At 38.3% G+C, this 19,716-nt stretch overlaps 1 protein-coding gene across 2 annotated transcripts in view; it reads right to left on the bottom strand.

Moving 5' to 3' along the window:
- ST8SIA6 (ST8 alpha-N-acetyl-neuraminide alpha-2,8-sialyltransferase 6) overlaps window positions 1-19,716 on the bottom strand; it is a 45,610-nt gene that overhangs the window by 8,743 nt on the left and 17,151 nt on the right. For both annotated transcript variants that reach the window (XM_053943999.1, XM_053944005.1), the window contains exons 5-8: window positions 9,950-10,094; window positions 7,605-7,717; window positions 6,347-6,439; window positions 3,000-3,472 (exon numbers count right to left, since the gene is read on the bottom strand). In XM_053943999.1, the coding sequence (XP_053799974.1) occupies window positions 3,004-3,472; window positions 6,347-6,439; window positions 7,605-7,717; window positions 9,950-10,094 (820 nt within the window). In that variant the 3' untranslated portion in view covers window positions 3,000-3,003. The remainder of the gene's footprint in view (window positions 1-2,999; window positions 3,473-6,346; window positions 6,440-7,604; window positions 7,718-9,949; window positions 10,095-19,716) is intronic.

The following is a 19,716-nucleotide window of genomic DNA, read 5'->3' as shown; positions in this document are numbered from 1 at the left end:
AACTCATACCTACTTTTTACTTTCCAGGTAAGATATGCAGCAGAGACTTCAGCAGTTCTTACCACCTAACCACCTGCACACCTCTGCTCAAGCCCTCCTCCCTGAGTCCTTCTGCTCAGACAATTGAGCACTATTTTCTTCCCCAGACTCAGAGTCTCAGATTCATTCTTCCTTTCTGTGTTTTTTTTTTTTGTGTTGACTGACTCCTCTGAGCAGATGCTTAATGTTACTGTTTCGTATGTCAGAGCAACACGTACTCATCTGCCCTGCTGTCTTTTCCTAGCAAACAGAAAATCTGATGGATTCTCAGTCAGACAAAATTTGCATTTTAACCAGGCTTCTGGGCAATCAAATTTATGCCAGTCTGATTAATTTATCATCTGACAATTTTTCTAATCAGATTTTTTTTCTATTTTTAAAATATGAATTAGGTCATTTCCCCTCCTTGAACCTACGTTTACTTGAAGCTAATGACATGCCCTTATCAGGTTAAACCAATGAACAAATAAGACTTCCTTCAGCTGCATAGCAAAAATGATTTGGTAATCTAATAAAAAATAATAAAGATCATTAATTATATTTCAATATTTTGCTTTTGCTGCATTTTCTGTTTGACCCTCTTGATAGGTGGGCACTGACTTTAGTCACGACTTGTACATGTCTTTTGAATATAATCATAAAGGTACAGGAGAGGATATTAAGGCAGAATTCCCCACATTGTATAGACAGGGCTCTCACATCTGACAATTATCTCTATCCAATCAAAAAAAAATTCCACTGGCAAGGATGGTGTTTAGGAGCAATACTGCCAAAAATAATTCATTGGGATGCAGTTATAATCTCCCTAGAGGTACTCCCAGCAGAGAAGCTTCCTTCACTTCTCATTTACAGCAGCAAACTTTTGTGTCCCAGTAATGTGTGTGGGAGGTTCTGCCTGAGCCTTCTGTGGGCACTCACTGGTGTAAGGAACCTACAGCTACCCACTAAGAGGAAAGAACACAGAGCATGGAGAAGAACGTAAAATGGAAATTGAAAAGAGAAAGGAGATGGTTGAATTTTTAGAAAATGTCATCTTCAGTAAAATATACTCATTACAGAATTTTAATTATTTCTAATAGTTGCTAATACTAGCAGAATGGTAGCTCATACTGAAAGCATTTCTTTTGTTTTCTCTTTGTAAATATAAGTGTAAATAGGGCAGCACAACTTATTATTCTATGTGGTTTTTTTTTTCCTTTACAGCTTATTTGGCAAATTTGGCCACAAGTGGTTTTCAGTCTAAAAAGCATGGACAGCATTTAATTAACACATACAGATACTTAAACATTTTTGTGGCTTCTATCTTCTTCTCTCTAGAGTAAATATTTCTAAGGAGCTGGCTTTCATTTTCTTAGCTCATGTAGTTACCACAATTAAAATTACATAGTATGTCTCTAATGATTTATATTATAGGAATAACAAATACAATGGAAACTGCTGGATATAAACAGCTTAGCCACTAAGAAAAAATACATTATGTATTTGTTAACCTTTCCAATATGCTGCAACCTTTTACAAGTAAAAATGAAAGTGCATATATATACAATTCAATTCCTCCTAGGTAATCTCCTGCCATGGACTAGGAGAATGGATTCACTATATGGATTCTAGGTCTCTTCTCACAGGTTTTATATTATTCTAATAATCTGAAAGCCATTTATTTTTCTATTTTTTAAAAAACCCTTGAAATTGAATAAAATTGTGCCTTCCTGGTACTGACAATCTGCTATTTTCAAACTTAGCATTCTCTGATATAAAGTAAGTGTGAACATATCTTTGACAACATGTTTTCTAAATATCAAAAACACATATTTTCAAATACATTTCAGAACCTAGCCAGAAGAAAAGTGCCCTTAGCTTTTAAACTTGAAATTTCTGGCTTGAACAAGATGATGCTATTTATTTAACTTGAGTAATACAGTCATGAGAATACATCAGTCCAATTACAGTATATAGTATACAATGGCAGTTCTACTGTACACTTCACTTACTATTATATTAACGTGGACCCCCTGGAAAAATAGAGGTCTGTGAAAGGAGACTCTGACAACAGTATTGTGAGCTCAGGAATTTCTGAGTTAGCTTAAAAGATTAAGAAGTATTTATACAGATTGGTCCTACTTTGTCTACAGGGGAAATCAAAATTAAAAACATGCAGACAAATCTTTTCAGAGTCATCTCTAGTGTGTACACAGTAAATTGGCTCAAGGTCAGAGGCCAGGCTGTGCTGCATTTCTCTGAGGCAGTACATAGAAGGTAGAGGTCCAAGGGGTTGGGGTAGATAGAACAGAGGAAAAGGAATGACACTTCATCCTATATTTGTAACTTTCAGAATCTGAGCTGCCTCTAGATAAAATGCTCAGCAAGATCTGCTGTAGTGTATGGCAGCTCCCTCATTGCCATCCGCAAGCTGCTCTGCAGCCCAGGGCCATGAGCACACGCTGCTCAAATCTTTACCCTTTAACAAGAGGCAACAAGGCCATAGATGCATACTTCCCCTTCATGGAACAATCCTCATCCTTACTGCTCTCTGTATACACATGGAAAGGCTGGGCCAGGATTAGGTGTCTCCTTCTGAAGATCACAATGTCTGAATGCCCTTAATAAAGCAATTCTTAAAGGACGCTGGTACCTGGGAACCGATGCCAAACCAAATATAAGTTGGCAGAGACATGTATCTGACACAAGGAGACACTTCTGATTGACTATGATTTATGGGGATAATTTGTACTTAGCTATGCTCCCCTTCTAATATTCACAATTGGAAAAAATTTCTCAACTCTGTGATATGTATTTATTCAGAAAGATTCAACCTTTCACTTATGTGGAAATACAACTTTCATTGAGAGTAAGGTAGAAATGTCTCTCTAAGGAAGAACAGACTCACACTTTGTAAAACAAGTTTTCCCTTGGCACATTAGTGAAATAAAGACATTTCATGTGGTAAGAATGGGACCTACCTTTTTAGTCTGATTCACATTTACCAAACTGCAACTTCAAAATGCCTTTGCCATGAAGCTGAAGGATCTGGTTGTATTCTTTGGGCATTGCGTGGAAACCTGGTTTAGGCAGCTGGTTATCATAATAGTGGTGGCTGATTGGCATCTTCTCTGTGGATTTTGAGAAAGGCCAGAAGCCATAGAGCTTCACATTCTCACACAGCTCAAGAGCAGCACTAGTGATCATAAAACCAGATGACAACCGGTAGGCCTTCACACCCTTAGTTCTCCAGAACTGGGCAAGACTTTTCAGATAAGTGGGGTGAAAAAATATTGCCCTTTGGGTTGCTTTGGACTCTTTCAGAGTGTGGTATACTTTAAAAGAAGTGGCTGTGTTGCTTCTGAAGGAAAATGCCGGCAGTAAAAGAAAAGCATCTCCATAGACCGCAATGTTTTCCAGAAATTCTATCTTCTTTTCATTTAGCTTGTTGTATCTGCAAAGTACAAAATTTTAGGAATGGAATGTAGTATTGATACAAACATTACAGACCAGAATAGCACAACTGCACTTGCAAAGATGTTATGAACTCTGCTGCAGCAGTTCAGCCTGTCTACACTGCAAATTTATATCACCCTATTATATGTTGTCATATGTGCAGCTATAAAAATCTGATTCTTGTATAATAAGAACACACTACATAGGATTGAACTGGCAACACAGGAGATACTGAAGCAGATCAAATTCACTGCTAATGAGACTAGGACATGTTTACAGAATTGATCAATTCAAGAAATTAGAAGAATGCAAAAAAATATTGCTCATACTTTCTCTGTTTAAAAATACATGCACTACAATATATACTGTATGTGTTTGTGAAACGTGTTTCTTACATCAACAGATATACAAAAATCTCTCTTCAAAATCTCTGTGCCTGCTCTGTGTGGAAATCCAAGGATGCATGTGAGCAGTCTTGGAGTGTTAAAGATTAGTGTGTGCTCAAGTGCAGGATATACTTTTAAAATAGCTAAAAATACAGGCATCCCTGTTTATGTCCTTTAACCACAAAAGGAACACATGGAGATCTATAAAGACGTAGAGCTCTAACTTCACAAGTGACAAGGATTTATTCTCAGATGCTTTCAGTCCCCAACAAAGAGCAGAGTCTTAGTTCTCACCACTGTGTAATTCTGTGCTCCCAAATACTGACTAGTGAAATTCCCAAGTTATCTGAGAAGTGATGCAAGCAAGGGGGTCACTCAACTCATGTCTTCCATAGATCTGAATTTTCTGAATCACCTAAATATATGGAGCTTCCACCGCTTTTGGGACTCAAAGGACCGAGTCCTCTTTTGTAGGTAGTTGTCTATTTCAGCAGAGTATTTTCACCTTTTAAAGGTTATCAGAGTCCACTTTTTACAAATTACTCCAGCAGAAGCTGGAAAAATTGGTTTCATTTCCCTTCATAACTTGAGTAGGTTCAAACCCTCTTTTCATGCAGCACTTTGAAACAGAGGATAGCAGCCACTGCCATTTCCATTCAAATATTCATAGAAGAGTCACCTCTTGCACAGCTAAATTAGCGCAAGGAGTGATACACCCTTTCTCAACCTGAAGGGGTTTAAACTTACAGCTTCTTCTTTCCAGAAAAGTGCCATTACCACCAGACTCTGAAACAAAATGAATGAGAGGGACTCAGGCCCTCCTGTTGACCCTGAACCTATGTGCATGAAAGAGTCACACAGCCAAAACAAGCAAGAAATGCCTGAGCCTATGTCTAGGAAAAGTGGTTGAAGGGTGAATTTCTGCCCTCTGCTACAAGAATTTTCTATTTTTACTCAGTATAAAGTACTGACCCTCCAGGACAGAAACCTGGACAACTCAAAAGTATCTCAATCTCCTGTCCAGTATCTCAATCTCCTTACTTCCAGTAAGAAGTGTAGGCCATTTAAATAGGACACATAAGAGCTGTGCTTTTCTTCAAGGGAGTTCACCTACATTTTACACCCTGACAAACACAGTTCAAAAGCTGATTAACCTTAACAATAATAACATCAGATGAAGCCAGTATACAAACAAAGAATTAGAAATTACAAGGAATAATGTAGGAATAGGTCTTCTGAGAGAATAAACAAACTTGGTTCTGCTAACTGCTGCTTCTTCAAAAGCATTTACAGTTTTCTTTGAATATTTAAATAAATATTTTTTTAAAAATCATAAAGTCCTCTTGTACTCTCACTTAATTCTCCCACAGGCTTATCTCCCATTTTCTTCAGTGTAACTCCTATTAACCTTAGTGTGACTTGATTTGGCTAAAAAAAGAGTGCTACTGTATCAGAACACTTTGATTAAGCCCAGAAAAATTGCAGATCAGGTCAGAAGTCACCAAGGATGCTGAGTCTTTGGACAATTTCCCTTCTTCATATCCTTGTGCAGACACACTAACATCAATGAGCTAAATCTAGTTTTGGAGAACCAATAATTCATCTTCATTAAAGTCAAACAGGTTTGGGTAAGCATTAACATAGTACTCGTTGCAAAAAATGAAGTTCTATCCCTGAATCAATGAAAAATGTCTGTTTGTCATTTCTATGTACTCTGTACTTTTTCCTTCTTCTTTTCAAGGAGGAAAAAAAAAAACAACTTTGCCTTATGTTGTCTTTTTGACAATACAGTTATGACAGACAGTAAGATACAGTAAGATTAGCAAGCAGTAAATACCATGGCACAGCAGTCCTTTTCATAGATAAGCTGTAGTTCCAGCCTGCTGAAGATGTCAGACTAGTCAGGCTGGCCTTATTAGATTTTCTTCTCATCAAGAAGGTGAAAAAAACCCACCTCTGCTGAGAAAAAGTGTGTGAGCAAGCAGCTTTCATATGGATTGAAAAAATGCATTACAGAGGCTGGGCCTCCATTCAGCAAACAGCCTTCATCAGAACAGCCTCCAAGCACATTACCTAAGAACCTGTGCTCACAGTCCTGCTGATAGAGTCAGACACACATTTCCAGGCTTTCCTGATTTATGATTATAATTCCTTTCTAAATGCTTGGGGTCATGAGGGTCATGGGGGGAAAAGAAGAGGCTTGGGCTTACAATCACCAATTTTACCCTGCCATAAATTGCTGACTAGTATCAGCCAAGGCATCTTGCTAATCTGGGTATTGCTGACTCCTTTATTCTACAAAAAAGGCCAGGTTTAGAAGATTTCCATTTAGAATAGTACATATTTTACATGGAAACTAAGGCTTAATGAAGTAATCTACATGCACTGCTCTCCATGCTGGTATCCCAATGGATTTCCATGAAAATCTAAATCATGTCAAACAATTAAACACCATTGCACAGAAACAGATTTGCAGTAGTACTTACTTCTGAGCTATGATACTCGGATTAACAGTCACAAGGTTTGTTTTATTGCCAACATCTTTGCTAATGTTTCCTGTGGTTGGAGGGAGGTTACACCTGAAATTGAGAAACATTTGCTTAAACAGATGTGCACCCGAAATGATTTACAGTTTCTATTTGCAAATTCCTCTCTTGAGCAATGACAGTTTCACGTCAGCTCCCAGGGATGTCTAAGCACTTTACAAATATTAAATAAGGCTTACAGCACTTCTAATAAAGATATTTAATCTACTGTACAGATGGTTAAAATAGGGCACAGAGAGCTCATTTTCATAAATCGTATCAAAACCAGGAGCACAGTCAAAATCTCAGGAGGAGCCAGTCTATGAATGCCCTATGCTGGCTGCTAGGAAATATTGCCCCTCTTGCTTAAACAATGCATTCCTGCTGAAAGTCTTCTACTGTGTCTTCTAACAACAGCATCACTTGCCCTATCACAGAAACAATGATTTCTGAAAAACGTAAATAAAACATTTTCTTAAATTCAGTCACCTAGTAAGTTTAGCATCTTAGTACAGAGACTTCTCATTTTTTTTTAAACAGTTACCTAACTGGAAAGACTTTTTTTTTTTTTTAGCTTTTCAAAAGCCCAAATTTTAGGTAAAAGTAAGAAAAGGAAACGAAATCCAGCATGCTGTGTGATTGGGCATCACTGAGAAAGAACCTTCCCTCTGTTGCTCTGTTTCTTTGCATGAACTACAAACTGTGAGTCATATACTGAGAGAGTGGGCAAAATTACACTCCAAGTGTGCCTGGTTTTCTCCCAGTCTATCCAGCGAGATTAAAACCACTACTTAAATAAATGCTTAATTTTTTAAATGAGTAACAGATGAAACAAATTTTGGGGCAGTTAAGTAGCTACATGGATGAGCCAAACTATGGCTAAGTAAACTCTTTGTTAAACCACAGATACACATGTGACATTTAATACCAGTCTCCTAAAGGATGTTAAATGGCCAGAAATGTCAGGTTCTCCGATAATCATATTTCACATCACTGCAAGGTGACTTAGCAATCACAGATCATACATTTATCATCCAGCCTGCTCTTTAATTAGAAAGCAGCATTCTGAAAACTACAAAGCAGAAGTATCCTTAAAGAGGCAGAAATAACAAATTGTCAAGATTCTTCCTCATTGCTACAAACTGGCATTGGCAGATATCCAATCCTGCCAAGTTTTTACAATGTTGAACACACTTAAGGAAAATGAAGCAGCTCTTACCTGAACACAAAGTCAGAACTATCGATTTCAGCTCCACAATGGGAATTTTTTAGAATGCCTCCATTTCCAACCACAGCACAGTTCTTGAAGGGATAGACTGAAAGAGGAGAGGACTGCAAACAAATAAAAAGATGCAGTCAATTCTTTATAAGTGTTTTGCTTGTTTCTTTGTGTCTAATTGGTCTTGCAGGTTTAATCTGTTAAATCCCAGTAAAAGCATTCACCATTTAGCAGACAGGATTGCCAAACCTGGACCGCCAAGAGCCAAAAATAGGCACCAACAGACAGAGAACTGCTACCTCTGATATCCGAACTTTGACAGAATAACACTGGATTGTTAAAACTGGCTATCTTTTAAATACACTTAACACTAAAATGATCTAGTAGTGGATTGAAACCTTGACAAGATAAAGAACTGATTTGCACTGAAGAGAGTTTAAATTTTCCTTTGCACTGGGGGTTGTCACATAGTAATTTATTTTCTCAGGTAATAGAAGGTAACTTTGTAAATTCTCCTCACTTGTATCATCACACAATTACATTTGAAGCAGAATAATGAATTTAGGGGAACCTGAAGATGCTGTAAATGATAATGATGTGCCCTGGTTTAACTCTTTGTAAATGTGAGGCCCCACAGAAGAGGTTACTTTTTCTGGCTGTTCACCCTCTCTGCTCCTCTTCTTATTACAGCTTGCTGTCTTGCACTGGGGAAGCTGAGTGGGAGCTAAGTGCATCCACTTGAGAACTAGAACAGTTCACAACCTAGAAAATTAATGCAAATTGTTGGCTATTTAGGTTGATGTTAATATAGCTGGCTGCTATCCCAGTCTCAGAAATTTTTCATACATCTTGCTCAACCTCTTCTGCTGCGGGAGCACTGACATTTACCAGAGGCCAACAGCTGGGATACTTTGACTGCAGAAATTAAACCCAGTTGTAAAAGTGAGTCAAAACTTGCTTATGGGAAGAATTAGCCTTCTTTCTTCTCTCATCAGCTTGCCCAAAGAGAGGCAAGAAGGGACACTGTTATGAACAATTCAAAAAGTGTGGGGAAAGCAGCAAACATCATATTTGCCTGGCAATATATTACAGAACAACATGTTCAAATATTTTGTTCAATTCTGAAAGGATAGTAGGAGAACACAAAGGCCAGACAATTCTGGCTACCTTAGCATGTATATGTGCACATAAGGCATACTACTTTTTCATTTCTCCAGCTTAAATTTCGAATTACTATTTCCTCTATTGCAATGAAGTCAGTAAAGACTGATTCACAGCCGTGTTAGGAAGAACTAGACTCATGGTAGCTGGGATGTCACAAACCAAGAATGCCAGAGATGGGTAAGAGGGCTCCCATATGCTCTTAGCTTCAAGAAATCAAATACAAACTCTTTGTCTAGTCTCAAGATCTTGTATGTCTACTGTAATCCTGAGGTAAAAAATCTGATTCCTCTTCTCCACCTGCGTTTCTAGCTGCAAACACCCTCCCCCAGTGGGTAACAAAGCTAGTGAAAGGGCTGGAAGGAATGTCCTATGAAGAGTGACTGAGGGCTTTGGACTTGTATAGTTTGGAGAAAAGAACAAGTAATCTCATTGCTCTCTGAGGAAGGGAAGAGGAGAGGAAGGTGCTGATCTCTTCTCCATTGTATCCAGTGACAGGACACATCAGAATGGTTCCAAGCTGCACCAGGGGAGGTTTAGGCTGTCCATTAAGAAGCATTTTTTTACCAAGAGGATGGTCACTTGCTGGAACAGGCTTCCTAGAGAGGTTGATGTCCCCAGGTGTCAATGTTTAAGAGGCATTTAGACCACTTCCTTAACTTGGTCAACCCTGAATTGATAAAGCAGTTGGACTATGTGATCATTGTGGGTCCCTTCCAACTGAAATTTCTCTGTTCCACTCTATTATGTTCTATGCTATTCTGTATCAAGTTTACCACCAAAATATCTTTCATAACTTACATGCCCAAGCCTGCACTGGAAATGGCATGGGCATATGAGGAATATGAAATGTTCTTCCAGATAGAAATGCCTTTAAAAACGGGAATGATAAAAGCAAGGCAAACATTTTCAGAGTATTTGCTCCTGAATTCAACTGGCTGCCAAGCCAGTGTTCTGTAGCAACTCTACCTCCAATCTATGATCTATGATATCTGTAAATGCCTCTACCACTGCAGAGGAAGGGGAAAAAAACCCACCACCTGGAAAGGTGAATAAAGAAGTGCATAAAGTGCATACAGGGGCTGATGGGTCTCTTCCAGAGGAATCACAGTATCTCAATTACTAACCCAAAATATATATACTGTGATTATAAAAAAGATACAGAAAAAAGATACAGTTCTTACCACAGGCAGCATCTTAAAAATGTCCTCTGTAATGAGGATAGTCTTTTTACTGTCCACTTCATAACTCATGTTACTTCCCAGTGGGCTGTTATTTTGAGAAGCAATAAAATTGTGAACTGCATCACAGCAAGAAGCTAATTCTGACCTGCAAAAAACACAAACAAAAAAAACCTGCTCAAAGAGAGGCAAATAAGTAGAAAAGCAGTGCTAGAGAACCGGATCAATGAACACCAGGTTGAATTAACTAGCAGCAAAAGGCTGTATTAACCTTCTATGATGTCATTTCCTTTGACTTGCTTTGCTAAGCAAGTCCATTTTCACAGCAAATGTTCAGAAACTAATCAGAGCAAGAACTGATAACTGTTTTTATCTTTTGGTCTCCTTTTCCCACTGAGCAAAAGTTGTAATCAATCCCCTCAATATTATTAATTGCTAAGATTAATATAGAAACACTGAGAGACTTCAGTCCCCAAAGAATTAAAAATGTGATTTTCACCAATATCGAACAAATGATTGTAAGAAACTAGAAGGCTGAAGAAGGAAAAAAAAAAGGAAATAAAAGAGATGGAGATGGAAGGTACTGGCAGTGGTACTTAGAGAACATCTAGACAGTTGCAAGCCAATTAATTAATAATTAATTTCTGCAACTGTTCATCACAATTTTCCTGTGCACAGTACCACAGGTGTTAAATAAATTACATCACAACTTGCACATAAAGAAGACAGATGTGCTAGGCAGATAGCCTAGCTGCTCCCCAAAACACCTAGCAGAAGTCCTTAAATAAATAAAAATGGAAGGGATTCACTCAAACCTTTTGTGGGAGTGAAGACTGGGTGAAGACTCATCTTACAATTCCCGTTACCTCCAAACTTATAAAAATATTATGTGTGCAAACATTCTACATTATTAACAGTGAAATGAAATTAATTTAAAATCCCCATCAGACCTTTGAAATCAGACCCAAAACACTGTCATTCATTTTGCTATAGGCAACAACATCCTCTCTGCTGCCATAGGATCTGATTTTCAGGCTGTAAGGCTGAAATATTCATGGACAGACATTATGTATCAATTGCTAGGACAGAGCTTTCTCATTAGGTGAGAAAATAAGAGAACTACTAACAATTTAGAGAAAATACTTTTATAATAGAGTTTCCCAGAATTTTGAAAATAGCACACTGAAGGTTAATTGAGAAGAAAAATATTTACCATTGGAGCCAAAGGAATAGAAAATTTTTATTTCATACAGTCTCAATGTGTAAAGTAAAACAAATTGTTGAAACTAGTTAAATATTAGAAGGAAAATTCTGCCTGAAAGTGCAGACTTTAATGGGGTAAGACACAGCTAAGAGAAGTTGCTTCATTTCACTTTATCAACAGTGAAAATACAATAATAACAATAATAAAAATAACAACAAATACTAATTATTATTATAAATGTTATAAAATATTATAAATAATATTTTAATGTTTCTGATGTAACTGAAGCATAGTCCAGAACACAGAAGAACCTAAAGATAATGTTTCCTGGAAGACAGGAAAAAGAATGAACAGGTCTGGGATAACTCTCAATCTCACTTCTCTTGAAAAAATGGTCAAAATGAGGGGGGGGCAGAAAGAAGGAAGGAAGGGAGGGAGGACCATTTCAGCTGTCAGATGACTTACTGGTATAGATTAACCCACTATGAATACTGAGTTTTAAAACTCCTCCAAGGCAAGGTTTCCAGATGTATGAGGAACACTGGGAAAGACTGAGTGCTGGGATGGCACAAATCTAAAATAACCACACTAAGAGAGTAACCAGGAAATGTCACTCCTGAGAGAGGAACCAGTAGGGTTCAGATTTCCTTAAGCTGCATTCGACTCCACTCCCTAAACATGTTGACTCCCACTGCCCTGCTCAAAACCTTAAGAGGCAGGGAAGATCTGTGGCTAATGAGAAGGTCCAAGGCTGTGGATGGAACTGTAACTATGCTCTGTGGTCAGGAGACACCCACATGGTGAAAACAATTCTCTGCATGTATTTAGTATCCTACTTTAAATATATGGCAAAGTAAAAAGGGTGCAGTAAGACAGTAGAATCAAGTGATAATGTCTGGGAACACTGGATGTTATTGAACCAGTGGTCTTTGACTTGAGCACACTTGCTTTTCTTTCTTGTCACTTTTTGCTATAACCAGCTCATTCTAGTCTTAATAAATGCTGCAGCAATAAGAGGATTCAGATCTCACTGTCAGGTCCTGAGGGCACCACCAAGCCTCACTACTGTCCAACCCTGGGGCTGCCCTGGGGCTATCCTATCTAGGGTCCAAAACCTTATTTCAATCTTCCAGAGCCATCAGTCGCTGCCCCAGCAACACCACAGCAGGGCCAGTCTCCAGTTGTGTCCATCCTGTTCCCAGAGAGGTGCCCATGCCTGGGCTAGGGCTGCCCCATTCCTGGCTAGGAGTGGGATGAGCCCAGCTACCAATTTCTGCTCTGCTGGCCAGGTTACTGTGTTTGGATCCTGTGGTATTCACATATCCTCTGAACAGAGAGAGACTTAGCTTTCTCAGGACTTTTCCTGAGAGAAGCTGTGAGAGAAGCAGAGAAAAGAATTATCAAAACAATTCTTATCTCACTTGCTGCTGCTCGTTGTTATGCACATGTGCAATGTATGACGGAGATTGTTTACCCAAGGTGATTGCTTGATTGGATTCTGGTGATGGTGTTTTGGATTGATTGACCAATTAGGTCACAGCTGTGTCAGGATTCGGCCAAGAGAGTCACGGGTTTTTAGTTAGTGATATAGTTCTTGTTAGTGTAATATAGTTTTAGTATAATATAGTATAATAAAGTAATTAATTAGCCTTCTGATATCATGGAGCTCTGCACATTATTCTTCCCGTGTTGGGGATCGCAGCACTGATAGGATCCCACGCCCTGTCTCTCAGGAAGCAGCTGTCCTTCACTGTTCCCTGGCACTCACATGGAAATGAGGAACTTTTAATGCTGATTTCCTTGTTTATTTTCTTGAAGCTAAATGAAGCAGGCCTAAACATTATGTGTCAACCACTGGACATTCAGAGGAGAAGGAATAATTCCAGAATATTCCTGCCAACTTTAGTAAAATGGCTCTTTTGTGTTTAATGGCTACCAGACCCTGAAAAAGCAAACTGATAACAGATCCCATTCATTAATAGAGATTACATATTTTTGCTTTTTATTACTCATTCCACAAGAACAAGTGCTTCAATAAAAGCAGAAACAGTGCAGAAGAAAAACAGATAACAGAATTAATAAGAAAGTAATAGTTTAAATTAATATTATGGATTCACTGAGAAAGTGAATCAGAGCCAAGCTAGTCCAGAAACACAGTAAGAACAAGAGAATACATACTAAGTAATGGCAAATATTCTTAGAGCATCCATGCTAAAAATTTGGTGGTAACAATAGAAACATTTTACTTAGATCAAATCATGACAAAGAATCCCACTGTGCTCAAGCATTCTTGTACAGAGCTCCAATGGGAATGCATGTAACCTGAGACAGCAATACCCATGGCAGTGTATTCAGCAATCTGCTCACACAGGATTTTGTACAAGCTCTAACATGTGGTAATCTACAACTGACAGCAAACGATGAGGAAGGGGTAGAGACTGGGCAGTCCAAGCAATCTATTACAGCAATTTCATCAGAGTATTAATGTCATCCATATGTGGTCTGTCAGGAAGTGAGGACTCACTGAAGAGCATTTACTTCATAAGATTAACACATGTATCCTACAAGGGCTTTATGTGAGGAGTTGCAAAGCCAAGACAACATTTTAACTCATGTATCATGCCACCTGGAGAGAGGGAAACTTAAGATGGTGGGATAAGAAATAAGGGTCAAATCATAACAGCACCAAACAGAAGTAACTTTTTTTGAGGGGGGGACTAGAAAGTGATACACATTGTCTGTTCTGACTGGGAGAAAACCCTGAGATATGGAAGCAGCTCTTGGAAGATAGGATGCTGCTATACAGGCTGAGCATCCATCTCATACCTTTCAGAACATGAATGTAGCTTACAGTAAGAAGGTTTAATTTCAGCTTTTATCAGAGACTGCAGGCTTGCCCTAGAACAAAGGCTGTTTATTATCCAGTCACACATGACAAGTCCAAACTGAAGGTGATGCTTGACTCAAAGTACCTAAGTTTTGTAGGGCACTAGTTCTGGAAAATATCTCCTCTGTAGCAGAGGTTATTACTGACAGTTTCTTATTTGCAGAAGCCTTTTCCTCCAACATTTCTCCTACAAGGATTTGGAAGCTGAGTGATATCTAAGAGTTATTTTTAAATCCTGAGGCATAACTCCAAACACAGATATTTCTTATGCCAAGATAAGCAGAAGGGGAGTTGATTGCATTATCTAGAACAGTCACTGGTAATAAGTGAGGAACAAAATCAGAACCTAGAAAAAGACTACACCATTTTGACTGGTAATACATATCTCATAGGACTGAGTAAGTACAGTCATAAGTTTAGCTAATAACCTAAGTGGAGGGGTGTGCTGCCTTTGTCTGGGAAGTTTTGATCACATCAGACAACAGAGTCATACATAGCTGCACTGAAGAATGTTTTTTGTTGCTTAGCATACATTTTCACTGAATTTTTTCCTTTTTGGCTGAAGGATGCAGGACCCAAGTTTGCATTATTTTTCAGCTGGTACAGAATTTTGAACCTATAGCATCCATATAATTTCTTCAGGTTCATGGCCACTGAGACCTTATGGAAATCCTGGTTTCTTGAAGAAAATTGCAAAAACTGTATGGCTTGTGAGACAAGCCAAATAATGTTATTTTCCAACTGCTATGCAGTTTTTCCATGGTGAACTGTTGGCAGTAACAGAGGGCTGTTGTCTTGATTACACGTTTCCAAACTTTTCTGCATAACAAACACTTCATATGGATAGTCCACTGTATTTAGTGGAATACACATCTCTAAATATGCTGATAGAGTTTCTTTGCAGCTCCTGGAGTTCTCTGTATCCAAGATAGCAGCAAAATTAGCTACCTTGTTTCTGTGCTAGTATGAATATATGCATTTTAGCTGATTCGGGCCTTCTGTACAGGCTGCATGTGCCTGCTGACAAGTCACAGTGTGCACACATTCTGAAGATACTGCAAACATCTCAACATCTTCAACAACTCAGTGTGGACCAATCACAAGGGCTAAAACAATCAATGGTTAGTCAAGGCTTAGCAGACTCTCTCAGATGGTTCAAAAGCCAGCACTGCCTTTACTCTGAGTGATATTGGAAGAATCTATAACGAGTGTGAAATTCGTCTTTATGTAAAAATCTTCTGCAGAGTTTAAAAACTTCCCATTCCACCAAACTTTTTCCATTGAAAATGCTTCAGTATGACACCAGTGCCTGTGGATCTGTGGCCTGAGGGCATTTGTCATTGCTGAGAACAGTGTGAAATATTTCACTGTTGTTATGCATTGGACTAAACTGGGGTGGAGGGAGGAGAAAAATGGATGGAGATAGATGCTGCCAAAGTATCAAAATATTCAAAACATTGTTAAAATAATAGATGCTCAACTGTCCTTTAAGGCCATGGTGGGAAAGATGAGGAAAACAATTTTAATTTGCTCTAAAGAAAGCTTAAGTTCAGTATTAGGAAACACACTAAAAGAGGTGCCTAGGCAAGGTGCAAAATTTCAACAACTGGAATATTTTAATAGTGATGAAGACAAACTTTTTCCAGTAATGGTGTAAATCTATTTGATTTTAAGTCACCATTTATAAACATCTATAAAGTGAATGTTTGTTTGCAAAAACAGTATCATGTCAGTCCTGTTATAAAGCACCTACACATTATTGACACCAGCAATGCTTACACAGATGTATCTCCTGGTGGATTTTCAGTTACCCTAGACACACACACAAAAAAAAAAAACACATAAAAGAGAACTAAACACAAATTAAAACTAGCAAATATTTAAAGCTGTAACTCCTGTGAGCTAAGTGGATATCACAGCACAGCTTGTAAGGTCATTTGAACAAAGATCAAAGCATTCAAGTGACAAAAGTCCATGGATTACTATAAACCAGAAAAAGTTTTGTTAAGTTTGTTGTAATAGTTTACCTAGCTTGAATCTTTGTAATCATTAGTTCGTGTAACTTATTGTGCTGTACATGTGAAGACATCAAAGACTTTGAGGTTTCATACTGCAGAGACTGTTGTGTCAGTAGAAGAACCCACAAAAAATTCCACTAAGTAACAGCAAAGTTTCAAGGGCACAACTACAAACAGGAAGACTACTTTTTATCTATGTCCATTGCTGTAATATTTTATAATGAGCAAGCAATTATCTTTTTGTACTGCACTGAAGTGTCTAGACCATGACACAGGTTTGTCCAGGCTCTTGTCAATCCCTGTCAATATGTCCATCAAAGTGCAATGAGGCATATTATGACATATTCAAAAATTAAGAAAAAAGTGGTTAAATCTGATATCTGAAATAGAACATGTTGAAGGGGAAGGCTACACTGACAGCCCTTGAATTGCCTAAAAATGAAGTAACATCATAAATGTCTAAGACAAAGAAAGCCAAAAGGATTGAATCTGAAATCAAGGCTGAATATGTAAAAAGTGTAATAAAATTTTCAAACCAATGACTATTTAAAGAGTCTGCCATGAAGACATAATTAGCTCAGACTAATCCAAAATTAGATTCTACTTATAGGAATCCTCCATCCTTTAGAAAAGTATATAATAGTCTGTAGACCAATTAAAAGGTCCAAGCCTTGCTTCAAACTGTCACTAATTACTATCTCTCCACCCATCTTTTTCTCTCCTGAAATAAAATGTGTCTTTGAATATATACTCATTATTTTACATATCATCTATTAAATATGTGCGGCAAAAGTACTCTTAATCTCTCTGCAGTCTGAGTTCTGTGTACTTTCTTGTACACTGGAAGATTTCAGAGATTACAACAGAAATATTGATCTGTTTAGTGTCAGAAAAGCTATTGATTATGTGGTGATGTGAGCTTATATAAACATAAATTGACCTTGCAGTGTGCTTTATTTGTGCTTCAGCTGGGGTTCATTGCAGTACACAGATGTGATAAGCAATACTGTTATATGGGTTAGAGTGTATTTTGCAACAGAACTAATCTCTTCAAGAAGTGGTATTCTATAATCTGCAGGAATGTTTAACACACACTTTTGAGAAGAGATATTGAAGTGGGAAAAGGGTAATAGAGGTCAAGTAGAATAAAAAGGAAGAGGGAAAATAACAGGACATGGAAAATGGTTGATCTTTTATCTCTTATTTTTATGAATATATGTTCTTTTTTAAAGTAGTAATGTTCCTTTAAAAAGGAAAAAAAATTAAAATATTTTGGTTGGGGGCAGCATTCTGCCAGCTAGACTGCAGTGTAACATCAGGAATTTTAAAACTGTGTTTTACACCTTGGAATATGATTCTCTCTTCATTATAAGATGCAAATAAGGTTTGTCTGGAATGGCCTTTCCATGGGGAGAGGGCCCAGTACCCACAGCTCACTATTTCAGTGTGATACCACTCCTGAAGTGTTGTTGCATTGTTTTGACAAGTTTCAAGCTCAGTCAGCCTAGATATACAATGCTCAGAGGCTTCTCTGAAACACAGCATCTGCTCAGCCATTCTCCCCTCATTTTGAGGCCTGTATTAAATATTTTGTAGCTTTCTGAAAAAGCTGGAGTCACAACTATTTTGAAAACCTGCAGATTATGTGATACCGTCGGTGTATAGCTCAAATGAGAGCAAATTAAGCTGGAAAGTCTGTACAGCAGAGAGATGTGGAGGTGTAAAAAACAACTACAGCTTGCACTTAACTAGGCTCTGTAATTTGTTGCAGTAATGAAATATTTCTTTAAAGCGGAAAACCTTTGAAGAATACGAATATAATAATTAATATTCAGGTTACCTAGGGAACTTGAGACTCTGCTGAGTGTAGCTAGAAGATCCTTTGCAGTCAAAGCTACCCAGTACAGCTTTTTTTTCCCTAGACCTTTAAGGATGACCCCTCCAGGCAGCTATGAGATTATCTCCCCCACTTTTCCAAGTCTCTACCAAGTTTCTCTCTGACAGACAAGAAATCCAAGGACTTGTTCTGTCTAAAACAAGTTAGAGCTGATGTAAATATGAAAAGGGAGAAAGAATTCAGGTGGGCTTAGAAACAAAGGCATAATGTGGAGACGCTAGATGACTGAAGAGCCATAAAGAACAAAATAAATTTTTAAAAGGTCAAGAGAAGATGAATTTTATAAAGGAAAAGTCAGAATAAAAAAAATAGTTTTCTATATGTCTCTAGAAGTTAATGTTGGAGAAGACTCCAAAAATCACTGTCAGCAGGATGCTACTTACACCACTCTTTTAACAATGACTGACAAATACTACTGTGGGGCACAATAAATCTTAATTAGATTTCAAGAGCAATGAACCAAGTGCCTGCACTTGCTCCTCTGAGGGCAGCCTATGTCTGACAATGCTGATATCACCACTACAGACACTAAAATAAGTGAAATGCCAGGAGATTGCTTCCCTGACAGAGTCTGGACAAAAATCAACCACAAAAGAGTGACTGTGGAATGGGAGGTATTAAAGAGAACATCATGTCTTGTACTTGCTTCCTTACTCTTTTTGATTTTGAGAAATGTATGTATAAACATCACATAGCTGTCAAGAACCAGTGAGTGCTGCCAGAGAGCAACCTAGCCAAGAGCATGTGAGCCAGTACAGCAGAGCAGCTTTAGAGGGAGCCATCTGGGAAAGAGCAGCCCTCTGACAAAAAATGGACACATTTTGCACAGCTGGATGACAAAGCTGAGCCAGGTAGTAGAGGGTCAGGCTGGAGTCCTGCACTCTGCTCTCCAACAGTGAGTTGGCAAAAACACTGTAGTTTGTGCCAGACATGGCTGTCAGCTATAACCCTTTTGCCAAATAAAAAGACAAGTAATTCTTTCCTGAACTGCACTTCTAATTTATATTCTTTTATTTGGCCTGGATCTGCTGGGAGAGCAGCTTACAATGAGAACGGATGCTTACTCCTTGGCACACAGTGCTGTCTTCTAGGAACACAGGAGTTACTGGCTTAGATCACATATTCCTTCACTCCACTAGCAGCACGACAGAAGCCAACAGCAAAAGCTGCAAAGCAAAACACAGGAAAGCTTCTCTGAAAAATTAACTACCCAGGAGAAGCTGCTCTTGAACCTTATTAATTAGAGGTTAGTGTGTGCCCTGAAGCATAAGACATTAAATCCCTTATAAATATGCATGCCTGTTCTTCAGAACTTCAGGATAATAGAGAGATGTCATAAAATTGACGCCGCGCCTGAGAAGCATCTAAGTGTTCACTGCATTTAACAGATGGACAAACAGAAAAAGAAGTCAAGCAGCTTCTCTGCAGTCCTGTGAGCAGGCAGACTTCTGGTGGCACTGGCAGGTGAATAATGTGACACAGCTTTAAGTTTCTCCTGCTGAAGATGGCTGGCTGTAGTACCCAATTTCTGCTGCACAGCCCCTCAGAGATTAATTTCCTCTTCTGCAAATGGGTGTGTTTATCTACCTACTTAATGAGATTTTCAGACTGTAAAATATTTGTATTACACAGCTATTACTGACACTAGGCTAAGTCCAAAAAAGGAAGAGATCTACTGCCCAGTGATTATTAATTCATTTATTTCACTACAATTCTAGAATTTTTTCACCCCCCATAGCTCCATTAATGCATCATTTCTCAGCT

The sequence above is a fragment of the Vidua chalybeata genome, chromosome 1, assembly GCF_026979565.1.
Source record: "Vidua chalybeata isolate OUT-0048 chromosome 1, bVidCha1 merged haplotype, whole genome shotgun sequence".
Lineage (NCBI taxonomy): Eukaryota > Metazoa > Chordata > Aves > Passeriformes > Viduidae > Vidua > Vidua chalybeata.
The sequence above is the reverse complement of the archived record's forward strand: the minus strand, read 5'-3'. Positions and strand labels throughout refer to the sequence as shown.